Below are 19,132 nucleotides of genomic sequence, written 5' to 3'. Positions count from 1 at the left end.
GTACGGAATGTCCCAAAAAAAATTCTGAGGGCAAGTTCAGCCCCTCGAACTAAATTCCAGGCACCGCCACTACTAATGTGTAACAAAGAAAAAGAAAAGTGAATCACAAAACAAAGAGGCTATTTTTTTTTCCTGAAAAGACGAATGCCTGCTGCGGCTGCATATATTCCAGGTCAAAATTTTTCATAATTTTGCAGTGCTATCTTGATATTGTTATTTGTAATAGAATCTTGTTCAATTGCTTCTGTGTTTCCGCCATTCTTACTCTGAATACCTGCTCTGAGTTGATATTAAATTGATATCTTTACACAAAACAACTAAGTTGATATTAGATAAAAGTGGAAACAGTTTGTGAATTGCAAATGCAATACAAGAAAATCGCTAATATATGACAGACCAAAGGTGTCATCTATTAGAAAATCGTCTGTCATTAATGAAGGTGTAGTCTATTTAGAGGCGCTGATAGACGACAGACAAAAAAACGGTCATCTGTTAGAGAATAGACGACGGACAAAAAAACCGTCATCTAATAAAGGATATTTATTGGTCGAGCTTGAATTTGAGCTAATTCGTGGGATCACTTCTCCATCATCAGATATACAGCTAACTTTTTCTTAAATTTGTGTACACTTCATCAAGGAAGATGTTTCATGTGAGGGAAGAAGTAAAAGTTAAATAATTAATCATAAAGCTGAAGATGCTTCGTTGCCTATCTAATGTATAGCAATTAATTAACAAACTCTTTTTCTCTTTCGAAAGCTCACGGGTACGTGCCGTGTGTCGAATTACTAATTAACATTTCGATGCCAAACTTCGAATTTTACAGCACATATGATACGACGTGGCTCATATTTTACGATCTACTTTAGATAACAAATTTAATGCACATCAACATTATTGTTCTAAGAAGTTATCCAAAATCCAGATTAATATCGAATCAGCGTAGCTATCATATATAGCATACAGCCTCCTTAATTTCTCAAAGAAAATCGGAACAACAATTTCTTTTAGTTAATTAATTACGATTTAGGTACGTGGATGCATGAGGAGGAATATACAATAATTGATGATCCATAATCAATGTCTATAAATACAATCTCCCATTAACTCTCATGCATCATCAACATCTAAGAGTCAAGATTAGTTTGTAATAATCTCATTAATTCTCAGCAAATTAACGATGAGTATGGCTTCAAAATTTGTTCTGGTTTTTGTTCTGAGCGTTCTTGTTTGCACGGCGGCTGCCGGCCGGAACCTTGGTGGCTCTGACTCTGAGAGCGGTTCCACAGCCAATGACGAAAAGATCATAATTGGCGGCGGAATTGATGGTATCGGCGAGGGTATCATCGACAGCGGCGATGGTGGTGCAGTAGTAGGTGAAATAATTCCATGAAAATTTTCAAGAAGCTATCAAAATATTATGCATACATATATACCAGCTAGGCCAGCTGCAATTGTATGTACCTATGTAATAAAAGTAGCATGGTCTTAATAAAGATAAGTGGATTTTAAGAATTTTGAACTCTATGATGTGTTATTATACATACAGTATACAGTTTCAAAACAATGTTGAAAATTATTGATTTTTTTTAGAGAAAAAATTATTGATATTATGGATGGAAGGAGTATTTGATCATATGAGTAAAAGTAATACTCCATCCGTCCTAATTTTAGTATCCATTTGAGAATGACACAGATTTTAATAAAATAATTGAGTGTGTTGTGAGTGGAATAAGAGTCTCACCTGTATAAGAGTGTTAGCATCTACTTTACTAAAAATGAAAATGAATACAAAAATGTGGGCCAGACTAAAATGAAAAGATGGATACTAAAAGTTTGCTGCTTTTCCGATTGCCACCTCAGCTTTAGTTTGGGCGAAATTGCCAATTATGAACGATTAAGAACAAATTAAAAAATTAATGAATTTGATGGACAACTTACAAGCTAATGATATAAACCAGATAATAGAAAAACCTTGTGTATCTTTTGACTATTACCACCTCTAATTTACATAAAAAGATACAAAGATAGATTTTACATACCAACATAGCAGGAGACTAGGCAAGATGGCATTCCAAATCAAGAAATCCACATAATGGCAAAACATGATATACATACTAACATGATCTACGAAATCTAATTACACATAATTACTTTTCATGTTGGATTCTTGGTCACAAAATTGTATCCTGCCAAAGATGAAAAAGTCATTGTCAGCTTAAAACAAGAGTGACAAATTACATCGCATATCACATGCATGCTACACCTACAGAAGAAATGCAAATTAAATTATAGTAGTATTCAGCTGTAATGCTATGCAGATCTACATCAAGTTGGGCTCGAGACTAGTTGGCTGTGGCCATTTTTCTTCTATCTTTCAGCATATGAGGATTAAGCTTTGGGTTAATCATAGTTTGTGTGCACAACTTATGTTTTCACTTCAAAATCTCTTAACTTTAGAAAATGTTTGATTTATGTTGCACCTAACACAATCCAGCGGCGGAATAATGAGTGGCCTCGCCAGAATCTGCATTATTCGATATAAAATTGTAGAAAAAACCATACACCCACCCTGAGAATCCACCTAAGGATCTGGTGGCGAGGTGTGATTCATATCATTCTGTCGCTGAATTCTGTAGGACAAGACATAAATCATTTTTTTTCCAAAGTCTCGAGAACACAAAACTATGATTAACCCTTAAGCTTTACAAAACTATGATTAACCCCCTTAAGCTTTCTACTCTACATTGATGTTACCATATTGGGAGAGGTACTAAGAATACGTAACGAATAACTTTTCCCTGAGTGAGAGTCAAACTTGATAATACAAAATTGGCTTTACACTCATTTGCCACTATTTGCATTCTCATGTAATGTGACTAATGTCTTATATCAACCATTCACATATAGCATTTCTATGTGTGTTTGTTGATACGAGCACTGGGGTGAGGGGGAGGGGGAGGCCGGGTATAGAGAGGGAAGGAAGCTTACTCTAATGAGATCATATGAGGCCGTCCATCAAGTTTGCATGCCGGAATCGTGATATTTTTGACAGTTGGTTGCTGAATTTCTTGTTCAACTCTTCCACCAACACAAGCTCTTGAACCAGCTGCTCCTCAATACCTTGAACTTCAGATTGAAGCCTCTCTAAATCAACTCTCCGCTGCGAGAGCTTTTTCTTCGTTTCGTCAATGTTCCCGACTTGCCTATCCCTTTCATCCATCAATCTTTTTGCTCCATCAGACAATTTACAAGCATCTCCAATCTCATCAAGCCGGCTGCGTAGCCACTGCACATTCACCTTCATATTCTCTGCATCCCTAACAGCAGTGTAATAAGAATTCAAACCATTGATGTCGAGGTCTTTTAACTGTTTCCTTTGTAGATCTTGCACCACCTTACATATGCCAAGCAGAACAACGGTCTTCATACAATCCGATTCCAACAAACAACCCCGAGTGATATCCCCGTGCTTCTTGTTAATGGCCTCAAGTGTGTGGACAAGACTGGGGTTGAAACCAGAGGATCTTGGCATTACTTTTGCATCAGCCACCGCAGTTTGATTCCCGGTCATATACTGTAGAGCATTCGCAACGTGTTGCCAGATCTTTGAGTCAATGCCCTCGCTTATCTGGTTATTGTGGCCGACACCCCGAGCTCTTTCATTAGGTACTTCAGTGAGTGATATATCAACAAGTATATCCTCAATATCATGAGCACAAAAACTAGTCCTCTGGTTCATTCTTGACTCACTGGTCTTTTTCTTCGTATTTGTTTTAAGCCCCACCAGAGAATGAGGTGATGGATGAGAGCCATGTTCAACCACTTGATTATCATTTACTTGCAAGCTTGACTGGTCCTTGCTAACCGGGGAAACCCCATTGCCATCGCTTGTTACTGTCTTTAAATGCGCTATAGCAAAGAGGTAAGAAACAATTAGATAAAACCTGCATTGTAGCTCAGGACGATCATTAAGCCGGACATTTCAATGATATAACAAACGGCTTAATCTGATAAAAAGAACGAAGTTTAGGGACACCGGATAAACCTTATTCGATGGCTGAGTTCGAGTTCAAACATTCTAAGCATGAACATTGAGTTATACACCTCCAGAAGACATGACAGTAATCAAAAGAGGTCGATGGGAATAAAGTAGACTTTACTTGACTCGCTTATCAATCTCTGGCATTAAGTGACTATGCACAAAGATAACTAACCATGACAATTCTCTACTGAATCTCTGTTATAAAATGAAATATGATATATATCTTCACTAATTTCATTTATTGGTAAATTGAAACAAACTAACACTGTTACAATAACCTGTGACATTTCTCAAACAATCATCATTTGGGCTCAAATGCATATCCTACTCCGATCCTACCAGAGCTAGAGAAATATACATCAATTACTGCTCAAATAGTGCTTGGAATAAGCTGTATTATATAATTAGTAGTATTTCTCATTTAAACACAGTGGCACCATTGTAGTTCTTTGTGCAAAATCCATCCAATCTATAGCCTTTTAATTCAGAGTGAACTAATATCAATTTTGCCATTATAAAGATAAAACATAGTCATTATAAGATGGAAAAAAAAATTAAAAACTAACCACTGTTATCACAACTACGAAGATCTTAGTCGCTAATTAACCGTATGTTACCTATAACCATCAAAATACATTTTAGTCCTAAATTGACCCTACTTTGCCTACAATCACAATGACAAAGCTTCTTAAATGTATGAATTAACCCTATTTACCTATAATTCACAACCAAGAAGCATACTAGTTGTGTCAGGATCATATTTTGCCTACAATTCACAATTAATTTCATTCACATGAATTAAGGGCAACATACTAATTTAAGCCAAAAAAATGAGTATTTTCTTTTATGGCTATTTTAGCTGCAAATTAGCAAAATGGATATTTTGATACATTAACATTTTTAATTAATTCCTTAAAACACGGTGAAATGCAAATTTACTAAACAACAAAACGAGATAAGCTTATGCCTCAAAAGAAAAAAGAAAAAAAAAAAAGATAAGCTTACCAAGCCGAGATATGAATCCTGATTTAGGCGGGCGGCCTCTGCAGCGGCGTCCAGCCGCCGCCAGTTTTGGTGGAGCTGAAGGCGCGTAGAATTGCGGGCGGGATCTCTTCCTACAGGTGCGGCGGCGCGGCGTTTGATTTAGTCCATGGACTGGCTCGTTTTCTTTAGAAGAGGGGTTTGGATTTGTTGATAATCCGGCGGCGGCGGAGCTGCGAGCTTTGAGCGATTGGGGTGGGAAACCGGGAGGTGTGGAGGCGGCCCAGCTATCGGGCAAGACGAAATCGACATTTTCATTCTTTTCCATTTCAGAGCATATTGCAGGAACAAGTGAACAAGGGAATCAGATGTGTGTGTGTGTGAGAGAGAGAGAGAGAGACACTTGTGGAGACAAAGGCGGTTTTTTAAAGGCAAAAAAACGCATGCAACTATTCAGAGTTTACCATTGAAAAACCATATAGTGCCTACTAATATTTCAATTCATTTTGTGAAATTTGTAATAATAATATCCGTCAAAAAAAAAATTGTAATAATATCCTTAGTTGCTATTTTGTAATAATAATAATAATAATAATAATAATAATAATAATAATAATAGTAATATTTATATATGATAAATATGTTTATTGAGGGTAATATGTTTATTGAGGGTGACCTGATAGAGGGGGGGACCACATTGGGTGAAGAAGACTGTAGTAGGATGACATAATAGCTGACCTGATTTTTTTAGTTTTGATTTTTTTATGTTTCATTTAATTTTAATTGCACACATTTAAATAACACAATTTACATAAAATTAAACTTCATTAATGTTAAAAATCCTAAAAATTATATTTAAAAAAAAACTAAAGACATAATTTAAAATTACTTAATTAAAATCTAAAAACATAATTAAAAATTACATAATTAAAACCTACTCCCTTCGTCCACTAATTCAAGGCTTTCTTTCCTTTTTGGGACGTCCACCAACTCAAGGCCTATCCATTTTTAGTAAGTTTTTATTTATATTTAATTGGTGGGTCCCAAAACAATACATTAATTGTGGATCCCTTTCTCCACTCAACTAATAAAAATACACTTTTTCTTAAAATCCGTGTTTTGCTATTTAGGTCATGAATTAGTGGACGGAGGGAGTATCTAGTTTCCACCGGCCCTTCGCCGAGCTATGATCTCTGCCACCCGTTACTTGTGCCATTTGAGCTGTTCCGGAGTCATGTCGGAAGTCTTCACGAACATGACTCGATCGTCGTGGATCTCCCTCTTCAGCTCGTCCTTCTTGGTGTACTCGCCGATGATTTTTTCCAGCTTGTCGTCCGATCTATCCAACCTCTCCGTGTATTACGGTGGAGGCTCCGAGCTTTGCGAAGCCTTCCCCTTCCCCTTCGCCGCTCCCGCTGCCGTCTTCGCCGCCTTGTTTCCAATTGGCCGGGAAGACGTGATCTCCTCGCCCGACGCCGAGGTGGTGAAGTCGCCCGTCTCCGAAGTCTTTGTCCTCTTGGATGAATGGACGTCGCCCTCAAGGTACATGTACTTGAACCTCCGGTTGATTCGGAGCATCCTCCATGCATTCCAGTAGTTGAAGGGGCCAGAAGTGAGGCTCCTAGCTTGGAAGATGACTTGGGCCTTCTGTTGGAGCATGTAGTCGGAATGCCCGGAAAGCCACTTCGCGCAAACCTCCACCCAAACATTCTCCCACAACTTCACCTCTGCAGCCACTCGGGCGAAGTGTCCCTTTATTTGGCGGGGTTTGAAGTAGGGTTGTAAATGAATCGAATATTTTTGCTCGATTCGAGATTCGATTCGAAATTGCCTGATTCGTATTCGAAATTATTCGATTCGTATTCGATAACAAATATTCGATTCGATTATTATTCAAATACTTATATGAAATTTTGATATTCGATTCGATATTCGTAGATATTCGATTCGATACATATACATATATATATATATATATATATATATATATATATATATATATATATATATATAGGGAGAAAATCCATAGAGAATGGTAAGTATTTTGAGAATGGAGAATTAATCCAAGCCCTTAGATTAGTAGAATCTCACGGTCCATATTCATCCGTTTATATGTGATTCGTTTTTTAAGTTATTTAATTTCATAGTTAATTAAAGGTAATTAGTTATGTAATTTTGTTTTTATTTGTAACCGTCTTAATCTATTATGGTGTTGACCGAATTTTTTTATTTTTGGCAGAGTTAGTGCGTATATCTTGTGTGGTGTGTTTAGTAATATTATATATATATATATATATATATATATATAATATTTTGAATTATTGAATATGCTAAAAAGTAAAACCTAAACCCTAATTCCCTAAACTAAATCAGCGCCTCCTCAATTCCTCATTCCTCAAGTCAGCAGCAGCGCCGCACAACTCCAAGCCTCCCAACACCGTGCATTCTCTCCACCACCGCGCCGCCCCACCCTGCCGGCCACAGATCTGCGCTTCTCTCCCTGACGGTCGACGCCTTCCACCTCTGAATTTAGAGTTTCAGACGCCCTCCCCAGAGCACCTCATCAGCGGCCTCTTCTTCCCCACGCAATTCGCACTTCCTCTTCTCTTCTCGACGAACGCCGCGTCGCCGCGCCGCCTGCATCTGCTGCTGTCCTGAATCTGCACCGCGTCACCTGCATCCCCAGAGTTACATCTGCTGCATCTACATCGCTCGTCGCCGCATCGCCGCGCCACCTGCATCGCCGCCTTTTCATATTTTTTTCCTTTAGAATTTCGAATCGAATATTTTCGAATCGAATAATATAGAATACAAGTCGAATACTCGAATCGACTATTCGAATTGAGTATTCGAAAAAAAAATTAAAGTACTTTTATAAGACGAATCGAATCGAATAATTCGAAAATATCAACGAATCAAATTTAATATTCGAAATTGAATCGAATCACGAATCGAATATGTTGATATTCGCTTCGATTCGATTCGATTACAACCCTAGTTTGAAGGCGACGCCGAGGAGGGAGTTCACCTGCTATAGAATACGACCCCAATAGGCCTCTTCCTTTTGATCGACACCCCGGACGGCATCGTTGGTCTCCTCTGCCCAAACACAGACAATAAGGTCCGCTCCTCCAGGGTGTAGGTGTGCCGAGTGGCTCTTTCTTCCTGCAGCATAGGAACCGGCGCCTTCTCTTTCAAGGCCATAGCCTTCATTTGCCCTCCTTTCTTGGGCTTCGACGTGGAATGGGCGGCTGGCATCTCCTCCAAGTTGATACCCGTCAAATCGGGATGATAATCGTCTCCGCCTGAGAGGTCGGGAACCCAATTTACGTCGTACCAATTGGGATTGTGTGGATCCATTTTTTTCTTGAGAGAATTTGATAGAGTAGATAGAAGAAAATTGGAGAAGATAGGAGAAGATGTGTGAAGAAGAAGAAGAAGATAGGAGTATTTAAAGAAGAGAGAAATAAAAAAATTGAAAAAAAAAGGGAAAGGGAATAACAGTCAAATGATCGAATTTCAAAAAAAAAATTATCAGCAACGGCCATTTTTTTTTTCAAAAAATCATTTCTTTTAAAAAAAAATAAGCGCGTGCACGCGCTGGATCCAACGGCAATCAGGCCAGCCTCGAGGCGGACGAGCCTGTAGTGGGTGACCCGATCTCGGGGGTGACTCGAGTCCCCACTGTGGGTACTCTTATATTTTTCTTGTTCCTCTCCTAAAGAAATTGAGATTCAGTGTATCATATTTGATGTCACACTTTGTGTCTCATTTTCAATTTTATTTACTCCCTCCGTCCATAAAAAATAGTGTGTGATGGAGTGGAGGGCATAGATTTTCATAAAATAATTAAAAGATGTAAATTTTGTAAATATTGAGTATGAATAAGGTTTAAAGTACAAGAATGAGTTTCTTAAAAAGGAAAACACACACTCTTTATGGACATGCGAAAACAGTAATAAACACACACTCTTTGTTGATGGAGGGAGTATTTTTTTATATACTTCATCCGTCCACAAAATATTTGCCACATTTTAGATGAAACAGGTTTTAATAAAATGTGAGGGAAGTTGTTAGTAGAGTGAGGGTCCCACTTTAAATATGAGTGAAGATATGTAGATTCCACTGCTATAAATGAAAGTGACAATTTTTTTGTGGACGGACCAAAAAGGAAATTGCGGCAAATTTATTGTGGAATGATTATTATTATTTTTTTCTTTCTAATTTCAACTTTGTATGCTTTAATTTAATTTAAGATTACTAACTAGGGAGTATTTATCATTTAATTTCACTTTTTATTAGTTAATAATAGGTTAGTAAATTAAAAATTATGGTATATATTTTTTTAAATTTTTTATTTTTTGAAATGAAAGTTAAGTATAATGCATAGTATTATAATAAATTTTACTTTTATAATGCATAATAGCCATCTCAAGCTATTTGTTGACATTGTTAGTTTAGTTAAATTTTACTTTTATTTCTCTTTGCCATCTGAAGCCATTTGTTCTGCGCTATCTTTGCAATTCCAATCCTTTCTCATTCTCCAGTCTATGGATGATAATTCAATGTTTGGTGACATTGTTTAATAACGACGGAAGATAATTTACGACAATTTGAAAGAAAAAAAAAAGTTTGGTGGAGGCTTAAGCCTCTTTCACCTCCCTAGTATGTTCGCCTGTGGTGGCAGATACCCGTTTTGAACTTTTGAGGTATTTATTTATGGGTGAAAATTAAAATTAAAATGATCCACTTTATTAAATTATATGTGAATAATTATTTATTTTTATGATAATAAATAAAAAATATCTATTCTCTTCCTTCATGATAAAATGTTCTATTTTTTTCTTTCGGAGCGTCTACAATTTTTTTTATTCTATTTATATAAATTATATCCCACCACTTATAATACCACAATTATCCTTATTATTCATATTTTCATCACTTTCAATATTAATTGTAACATATTTTCACATTCACAATTTCGTCTTAAAATTCGCATCACTCCTACCAAGAATATTTTATCATGGACGGATGAAGTATATTATAGTGAAAAGATAAAATGTTCTTGAATGTGACAAAATTTATGCAGAAATTAGTAACATTTTGACACTAACTATTAAAGCAAATAGATTAGTTGTTTAGAAATTCAGACCGGATAAGAACATCCACATTGGTGCTTCTCCATTGTGGTGTCACATCAGTCATATTAATATCTTTCTCAATTTCAAACTTTTTTAATCTTCTTCACAATCATATTTTCTCACATTTAACTATTTATGTGTCCCATTATAATAAGAGCCAACTTTTAAGATAGCCATATTGAGCAATAAAACTCAATATTTGATCATCCATGTTAAAAACACAAATTTTGGATATTTTTACAATTTCGGACTGTATTGCCTTTAATTTGGGCAGATTGGATCGGATTGGCCACGGGGTCGGAGGTACTTTTGATACTCATGTTATAATTTGTGTAAAGAGTACCAACAGAAAACAAAACAAAAAATAGTAATTAATTTGATATTTTTGGCACTAATGGTATAAATTATGCCAAAAGTACCAAATTACTTAAAACAAATGAGAATATTAGTGTCAAAAGTACCAACATAAATGAAAAAAATACAAGTAATTTGATACTTTTGACACAAATTATAATATTAGTGCCAAAAGTACCACCGGACATGCGCGCCCAGCCTGATCGAATTAGCCTAAATCAAGGACAATATTGTCCGAAATTATAAAATGACCAAAATTTATGTTTTAAGATGGATGATCAAATATTAAGTTCAATTCCCAATATAACTATATGAGTGCATATTTACTTCTAATAATACTCACTTATATATATATATATATATATATATATATATATATTTAATTTTTATATTTATATTTAACTTTATTTAATTTTTATATTTATATTTAACTTTAATAAAATTATTTTACGATCATACTTTGCATGTATATATATATATATATATATATATATATATATATATAGGGTAGGGTTAATATAAAAACTCATCTTAAGATGAAAACTAGGAACCAATTTAAAGCCATTGATTTAAATAAAATAGAGGGCTGAGATTAAACTACAGATGCACAATTTCGATTTGCTTGAGTATTTTGCATTGTTGGTTTCAATTGCATAAATTGTATATTTTTTAAGTGCACAGTAAAATATATAGATGCACAGTTTCTTTTGTTGACTAAATCTTAACCATTAGATCTAATATTTAAAAGGTCAAGATTAGGTTCCTAGTTCTCATTTTAACAGAGGTTTTTATTAGAACATCTTCCTATATATATATATGCCAATGTATGTAAACTTACTTCACAATCATATTCTTTTATGTATATATAATGTAAAAAAAATTGAAAGAAAAGCTTGATAAAAAAAAAATAATTGAAAGAAAAGCATGGCATTTCGTATTGGGAAAAGAGAAATACAAATAAAAAAGTAAAAAACTAATAGTGGGCCCGTTTCATGGCGTGGTTGTTTGAAAGTAATTGTGCTTGTTCTCTCTCTTCTCTCCCCCTTTTACCTTCCCCATCTAAAACAACAAATAAAAAATGAGGTGATCTCCCGTATACCTGGTACACACTTAAATTTTATTTAATTCAAATTTTGATTCAGTTAAATTATTCTGATTATTTTTTTTGAAATGACACTAACACTAACACTAACACTGAATGACATTAACACTAACATGATTTTGAAATGACACTAACACCATTTTGTTTTACAAATGACACTGTTTTATAAATAACACTAACACTATTTTGAAAATGACACTAACAATACGTGTAAAATAACACTAACACTATATTGAAATGACACTAACACTACATGTAAATGACACTAATACAATATCGAAACGACACTAACACTTGACATTCACGTATGATAGTTCAGTTGGGTCAGATCCAGGTCGGGTACGACCCGACTGTACAGTACACCCGGATGTACAAGAGATTTTGTGACAAAATAAATAAGAAATAAAAAGAGTGAAACAAGTTAGTCAGTGACGGAACTAGAAATTTAGTTGAGGAGAGACTAAAAATTTGTACGAGATTTTTTTTTGGACATTTTGTATATTTTAGGCCTTTTGTTATTAAAAGACAAACATAATAATAATAATAATAACGAATAAATTTTTTTCATAAATTATATAATTTCAATACACTACGATTTTTTAAGGCATTTCGTATATTTTAGGCATTTATTATTAAAAAAAAATCATAATAGTAATAATAACAAATAATATTTTCATAAATTATATAATTTTAAATAACACAATTAACATTAAATTAAATATATATGAGGAGATATAACAAGTAAGTCAACTTTTATAAGACAAAGTTCTTTTATAGTAATAGATATATATGTACTTTTAAAAAAACTTGTTCTTTTGGGAGGGGGGGCTCCAGTCCCCCTAGTCCCCACGTGCCTCCGCCACTGAAGCTAGCGATCGACCAAAAGAAAAATGAGAGCAAGGTAGTCTCTCTCCCTTGTCTATATTCTACGAATGAGAAAGATACCTGCATCTATAAATATCTATAATATTACCATATTTATTTATTTAAATTATTAAAAAAAAGTTAAAATTATCAAAATTTGTATTTTTTCATTTTCTATAAATAGACACCACTCAGCTATATTTCAATACTGTTTCAAACTCTCCCATTTTTCTCTTTACATATGACCTCTATTTTTTTATGGGACATATAAACCTCTATTAATTTTTTAAAAAATTGCAATATTTTAACTTATAATTTAATATTAATTAAAACTATTATGATTAAAAATAATAATAAAATAAGGACTAATTATAATTTATGGATCGAACTCGCCTGCAAGAGATGTCGTTCCGTGTCTCGCATATTTACAGGGAGGGAAATGCAGCTGCAGATATTATAGCAAATCCTGCTCGGCAAGAGGGATGTTGGTTGCATGGTGTTGATGCCATTTATGAGGCGGTGAACCGTGATATGGTTCTTCTTCTTCTTTATTATTATTATTATTATTATTATTATTATTATTATTATTATTATTATTATTATTATTATTATTATTGTTCTTATTGTTCTTATTATTCTTATTGTTATTATTATTTTTGTTATTATTTTTATTATTATTTTTGTTGTTATTGTTATTGTTGTTATTATTATTATTGTTGTTAAATGCCTTTAAGCTAATGAAAAAATTATTAAAAGTAACCAAAACACATTAACACTGCCCTTTTAGTCTTTTACACCACCTTTACACCACGTTTTTCAGCTTTCTTAGTTTCCGTGCCGAGCACCAAGTGTGAACTTGTTTCGTGGACGGAGGGAGCATATCTTTGCTTATTCCTCCTAAACTATCAAACATGCCCTTAGGCTATAATTACTTCTAAATTTACACAAACACAACACAAAGTAATTTCCGACCATAATTTGTTGCCGCTGCCACTATCTGGTAAGGTGGCAAAGTATCATTAACATGTAATGGAGGTCGTGGGTTCAAATCCTCTACGACCCAACAAATGACGAATTTTTTCATTTTTTTTTTCCGATTAAGCAAGACATTTAAGCTTAAGTTAATTCCCAACCACAAATGGCGAATCCTCTAAAAAATAAAGTATACGCAATGAAATAAAGTTTAAAGAATTAGTGATTTCGAAAGAATGGAAAAAAAAATACGTAGGGAGGTTGCGCGGAAAACTATATAAACCTTATAAATCTAGTTCAAAGATAAATCTTAAAAACATTGAAAATTTGTTTTTTTTCATTATTAATTAATTGAAGTTAGTAAGTTTAAAAACATATTTACTACTTAGTCGATAAAACCCATCAATCAATATTGATGGGGTTGTCCTTGGAGTACCCACACCACATGTATGGAATTCGATGACATGCGAGCAAGCACCGCCATCATCTGAGTCGTCATCAAACGATGAATAGCTATCATGAAACGATGAATCATTCTCATGACTCGGACCCTGCTTTCCCTCCGTGTGCCCAACTTTATTTTCAAATTCAATAATTAATTTCAAATAATTAATTAACTTTATTTCATTGAGTATAATTATTTCGACTTCGTTAATGACATGATGGTGGTTCATTTAGTTATTATCATATCAATTACAATACTTTATTATAATATATTCAAACAACATGCAGGGTTGAGTAAAAATACTCAGTGAACATATGCCGGAAACATAACATTTTATATCATTTATTGTACTGCCAAGTAACACACAGGGTTTTACTTGAAGGACCCATGCTTACTAAACATTTTCTTTCGTTTCATAAAGTTGGATGGCCATCCCATTTTCAGTCTATATGATCCATATCTGTTTCTTTCACGCGCCGGGAAGGAGGCCTCCTTCCACGGACGCCAAGACCGGTCGCAAGCGACACACAGTCTCCATGAGTGTACACATTAACCCTTACTAGCAAACCTTCGTCTAGCGTAGGGTCCGAATTCGATTTCCTTTATAGTTGGCGAACCAACACAGATAGGATACATACATAAAACATAAACATTTTTAGCAGACAATCATTTCATAAATATTTCCTTTCCTTTCATAAAAACCATTCATCATTTAATCATTTCCATAAACATTTCATTTCATAAGAACCATTCACCATTTGAAATAATACAGTCATATCATGTCATTCATTTCATTTCGTATAAGAGGCCTGTATGCAGGGCATCTCTATATACGTGTTTTAAGAAAGCCCACCTTATTCGTTCCCACAACGGGCGTAGAGTTACTTCCATCTTTAGCTATCACTTCCCGCCTGGAGCTTTATTGACGAAGAATCGATAAGTTTGAACTTTTAATAATAATAATAAGATATAGCATTACTTGATTTAATTTTAATTTTCAGCGAAATATTCATAACTCACTTTAAGAGGATTTTAAACTACCTTTGAACATTTTTATATGTAACAGTATATTGTTGTGTTAGATAGGAGCAGCACTAGCACATCTCTGCTAGATTCCTTTGCTAAGTTTTTTATACTTGAAAAAATGCAGAATGAAATGATGAACACATTTATGGACCAGTTTGTACAGCATATAGCTTATTCAGTTTGTAAGAAATCACCACTTATTTTAATTTTTGGCCAACTTCTGGAGAGTACAAAAAAAAATGTACCATCTCAATTCTCTTCTGGAGAGTACAAGATCACCAGTCCTAAATATCACCCTTTAACATAATTTCTACACACTGCATGAGGAATATTTTTTGTTTTAGATTGATAAGGGTCGGCTATAACACTAGGCTTTTCATTTCATTTGAACCATACATTCAAAGGAGTTAGCTAGTTTCTGTACTGCATCAAATTGATTAGTACTAATTAAGAACATAGTGCTAGATTAAAATAAGATAAACTAAACAACTTATATATAAAGGCCACTAGTTTAAGATTTATTTGCCTAATAAGTCAGCACTGGTTGCAAGCTAAAACTATATATAATAACCAGTAATATATAATTATGTAAATGAATTGTCGCTGAAAGTGGTTCAAATTTGGGTCCACACTGCATAATTTGTATGTTAAAGAATTACATAATTTCTGTACTGGTGTACATTTACAAATCTCATACCTAGCTTTGAACTATATAATATATGTATGGGTCCTCATAGTTAGCGAGAATCACCCTTTAACATTTACAAAATGGCATACATCTACACACTGCACACAACACACATAGCAGCAATAGCAAAGAAAAATAGCAGCAACATGATATTCACTCACTTAGATAGAAAGGGCAGCCCCTTCAAGAGTAGCAAAACTAACCTTAGAGGCGGCGAAGCACGACGGACCAGAGAAAGACGCAGAGAGCAGCTACAAAGCCTAGAGCAGCGACGAAACACAGCAGAGCAAGAGCAGCGGTGATCTGTTTCATAGAGAACAAGGATATCTGTTTCAAAACTTTCCTCACAAATTGCCTACTCGAAAGTTTTGGTGCAGAAAGAAGAACAAAAAGAGGATCTTTTCATTATAACAAAAAAGAACAGAAAAAATAAACATGAAAGCCTACTCCCCAATTTTGGTGCAGAAAGAAAAAGAACAAATTGCAGCCCTAACAATACTACATTCTAATTAAGACTTCAATCGAAATTAGAGAATGGCAATACATTGAAACTTGACAAGTAAAAATTGAAAAATACATTCACTAAAGAAAGAAAATCAAAGGCAACATTGAGAGAAAGAAGTACAAATAAATACCTATGGAACTGACTTTGGCAATGGAGGCGCACTTTTCTGTGATAGAGACTTCAGAGATGGAGACTTCGGCGATAATGAGGAATCAGCGATGGAAACTTCATCTGTGGAACTGACTTCAGCGATTGGGACTTCAAATTCCTACGAAATCTGAGGAATCAGCGAGTGCGGAGAGATGTCGATAATGAGAAATCAGCGAGAGAATGATGACGGGATGGAGGCGCCGCCGCCGGAAGGTGTAACATCGGCTGGGTGGCGCGGGGAGAATGGTGGCGGAAGTTGTGTGCAGCGAGGGAGGAGAATTAGGGCACTGTTACACTATACGTAATTATTTCACCTCTTTCATTTTTTCAATTTTTTTTAGTACTCTATGTTTTAAAACCGGTTTCAGACCGGTTTAAAATATTTAAACGAATACCGATTTTATAATATATCTATAACACCACATGATAGAAACCGGTAGTAAAAAACCGGTTTCTATCAGCGCATTTTTTTGAAATAGAAACCGGTTATATTTAAGAAACCGGTTTTTGGAGCTACGAAACCGGTTTTTAGCAAAAACCGGTTTCTATTTAGCGGTTTCTATTAGAGTTTTTGTTGTAGTGTTCGAGAAGAAGTCGTGAAAGAAAGGAAGATAGGTCTCTAAACTAAACTATCTCCTTTAAAGATTTTAGGGTTCTAGCATCCATATTAATCTTGTCTCGTTCAGAACCTTAAACTCAAAACATTTATCACATAACTAACATTTAGGTTCGAAACTATTTATTAGAACATCAACATGCGCATCAATCATAACTCGTTCTACTCACGCCATCAAGTCAAATATTCCGTCATTTAAAAACAAATCCTATAATATCACATAGACAAATTATATCATCATAGATCATGCTTTCTCATACTTAAAACAATTTAATCCTTTCAAATAATCCATATTAATAAGAGTTTAACTCAAAATATTTTATTTTAAAAATTCATTTATAAATAATCAAATAAAAGACTCTATTTATTTAATTAATTTAAAGGTTAATATATAATTGAATTAATCAAGCTCAATTTAAATTAATAATTAAGAGCTTAAATAATTTAAATGGATATAAACCCAAATTAATTAGGTAAACTAAGTCCATCATATTTTTCTTTGAATAAGGCCCAAACAATTAAATTAATAGGTCCATCACATTTTATTTGTAAAGGGCCGAGCCCAATCAACAATTAAATCTCAGCCCAAAACAAAATTGAGGTCCAAGCCACTTCTCATGCTAACCCTAAATAAACACACACTAAAACACATTTAAACACACACACTCAGCCACAACTTCACACACTCACACACACGCATCAGACGCACCCTCTCTCTCTATATCGGTGCTCTGCCGCCGCCGCCCCGACGGCGGTGCCCGCCGGACGGAGGCCCGCGTTGGCCCCTCCCCTCTCTCCCTGAACTCTTTCCCCCTCTCTTCCCCTCTATCTCTCTCGCTCTCTCGGCCGCTGGACCCAGGCGCAGCAGACACCACCACCGCGGTGCGCCGCCATCGCCGGGCCGCCGCCTGCTCCCTCATTCTCGCGGCAGATCCGCCGCGGCCTGAAGACCACGGCGCCGTCGCTCATCTCGCCATCTCCCTCGTTCTCACCTTCTCTCTTTCTCACCGACTCACACACACGCGCACGCAGACACGGCGTAAGCCGCGCTGCCGCGTCGTCCTCCCCTTCGCCGGTGGACAGACGGCCAGGGGGCCGCCGCCTCCGTCGTCCGTCGAATTAAAGGTAAGCCCTAATTCCCTATTCTCTTTTTCTTCTTTTTTTCCTTCCCTCATCTTTTCCCTTTTCTAAATTAAAAACTGAAATACTTGTCTCCTTTCCCCTCTTTGGCAGATCGGAAGCCACCGCGGCTCCGTCGCCGTCCGTCGACCGCCGGCGACGACGAGTCACCAAGGCTGCCCTCTCCCTCTCTCGACTCACACACAAAACAGGGGTTCAAGCCTCATATTCAGTTCACAAAATAGCATAGGGTTTTTGTTAGCACATATCATTCTCAAACTGTAATTTCTTAATGAAATCTGAATTTCTTTCCTTGCAAATTAAACACTCAGTTTTAATATTTCAGTTCATATGTCATATCTTGTAAGCACATAGTGAAATATCAAATAATCATGTGCATGTGTATTGGTGATTCTCTGTTGGTGTTCTGGAGTTGATATATACAAATTGAAGGATATCATAACATATCAATTAGAATAGAAACCTTGAATGATGAAGGATGTGATGTCGTTTCTTGGCTGCGATAGAGATGGTTGATGAATGTGAGAGGTGGGATTTGGGTGAAAAATGGTGTAGGATATAAAAGAAGAATGGGGTGGCTTGGATGAATAAGGACCGTGGAATTCTTAAGCATGATTAGCACTTAATCATCAAAATATCTATTTGAATGGTGTAGGATATAAAAGAAGAATGGGGTGACTTGGATGAATGAGAACCGTGGAATTTAAATACATTAAGATATATAAGCTTAATTATCATTGAAGCATAAAATTTATTTGGTCCTTGTCAATTTAATAAATTAACTAACCACATGAATCAACTTTAATAATTAATAAAAATTTATATTTAACACTTCAATATTAAATCCTCATTAATAAACTAATGAACTCAAAATATATTTTGAGTGCATCATCAATTGAAAATAAAAATAAATCAACACGTATATCAGCATTTAATCCTTATTTAAAAGTCGGGTCATTGTCCCCTTGGGATGACCTAGTGGTTGGGGTGGTTGCCTGTTCTCCAAGAGGTCACAGGGTTTAGGGTTAATCTGGTTGTGAATTAAATTTTGATTGTGAATTCGATTGGTTGTGAATTAATTCACAACCAATGTGAATTCACAA

At 35.2% G+C, this 19,132-nt stretch overlaps 2 protein-coding genes and 2 long non-coding RNA genes across 8 annotated transcripts; 1 reads left to right on the top strand and 3 right to left on the bottom strand.

The window, feature by feature from the left end:
• Nucleotides 1-1,965: 1,965 nt before the first annotated feature.
• On the bottom strand, nucleotides 1,966-6,833 carry LOC130994760 (uncharacterized). Its single transcript, XM_057919820.1, has 3 exons — nucleotides 5,051-6,833; nucleotides 2,992-3,912; nucleotides 1,966-2,189 (listed from the first exon to the last, which is right to left on the bottom strand). The coding sequence occupies exons 1-2, from the start codon at nucleotides 5,352-5,354 to the stop codon at nucleotides 3,002-3,004; spliced, it is 1,215 nt and encodes a 404-aa protein (XP_057775803.1). The 5' UTR covers nucleotides 5,355-6,833; the 3' UTR covers nucleotides 1,966-2,189; nucleotides 2,992-3,001.
• Nucleotides 6,834-6,977: 144 nt separating this feature from the next.
• Nucleotides 6,978-10,881, bottom strand: LOC130994763 (uncharacterized). 2 transcript variants are annotated; one of them, XM_057919826.1, is made up of 2 exons: nucleotides 8,055-10,881; nucleotides 6,978-7,773 (listed from the first exon to the last, which is right to left on the bottom strand). In XM_057919826.1, the coding sequence occupies exons 1-2, from the start codon at nucleotides 8,384-8,386 to the stop codon at nucleotides 7,590-7,592; spliced, it is 516 nt and encodes a 171-aa protein (XP_057775809.1). In that variant the 5' UTR covers nucleotides 8,387-10,881; the 3' UTR covers nucleotides 6,978-7,589. The 2 variants fall into 2 exon arrangements, with proteins under 2 accessions (XP_057775809.1, XP_057775810.1); XM_057919827.1 differs by having other exon boundaries at nucleotides 6,978-7,761.
• Nucleotides 10,882-14,573: 3,692 nt separating this feature from the next.
• Nucleotides 14,574-18,641, bottom strand: LOC130994764 (uncharacterized). Of its 4 annotated transcripts, none has more exons than XR_009091918.1 (4): nucleotides 18,493-18,641; nucleotides 16,254-16,560; nucleotides 15,822-15,921; nucleotides 14,574-14,821 (listed from the first exon to the last, which is right to left on the bottom strand). It is a non-coding gene; the product is annotated as an uncharacterized LOC130994764 (long non-coding RNA). The 4 variants fall into 4 exon arrangements; XR_009091919.1 differs by having other exon boundaries at nucleotides 16,254-16,568; nucleotides 18,493-18,575; XR_009091917.1 differs by lacking the exon at nucleotides 18,493-18,641 and having other exon boundaries at nucleotides 14,574-14,815; nucleotides 16,254-16,688.
• On the top strand, nucleotides 17,466-18,328 carry LOC130994765 (uncharacterized). Its single transcript, XR_009091920.1, has 2 exons — nucleotides 17,466-18,014; nucleotides 18,123-18,328. It is a non-coding gene; the product is annotated as an uncharacterized LOC130994765 (long non-coding RNA).
• Nucleotides 18,642-19,132: the final 491 nt, after the last annotated feature.

The sequence above is a fragment of the Salvia miltiorrhiza genome, chromosome 7, assembly GCF_028751815.1.
Source record: "Salvia miltiorrhiza cultivar Shanhuang (shh) chromosome 7, IMPLAD_Smil_shh, whole genome shotgun sequence".
Lineage (NCBI taxonomy): Eukaryota > Viridiplantae > Streptophyta > Magnoliopsida > Lamiales > Lamiaceae > Salvia > Salvia miltiorrhiza.
Note: the sequence above shows the minus strand (reverse complement) of the source record. Positions and strands in the feature narration are given on the sequence as shown.

Coding starts and splice junctions, on each gene's coding strand:
- LOC130994760 (XM_057919820.1), bottom strand. CDS start 5,354: ATGGAAAAGAATGAAAATGTCGATTTCGTCTTGCCCGATAGCTGGGCC. Junction 3,913..5,050: donor AGGATTCATATCTCGGCTTG/GTAAGCTTATCT, acceptor TCTTTGCTATAG/CGCATTTAAAGACAGTAACA.
- LOC130994763 (XM_057919826.1), bottom strand. CDS start 8,386: ATGGATCCACACAATCCCAATTGGTACGACGTAAATTGGGTTCCCGAC. Junction 7,774..8,054: donor GGGGTCGTATTCTATAGCAG/GTGAACTCCCTC, acceptor AAATATGAAAAG/GCGGCGATGCAGGTGGCGCG.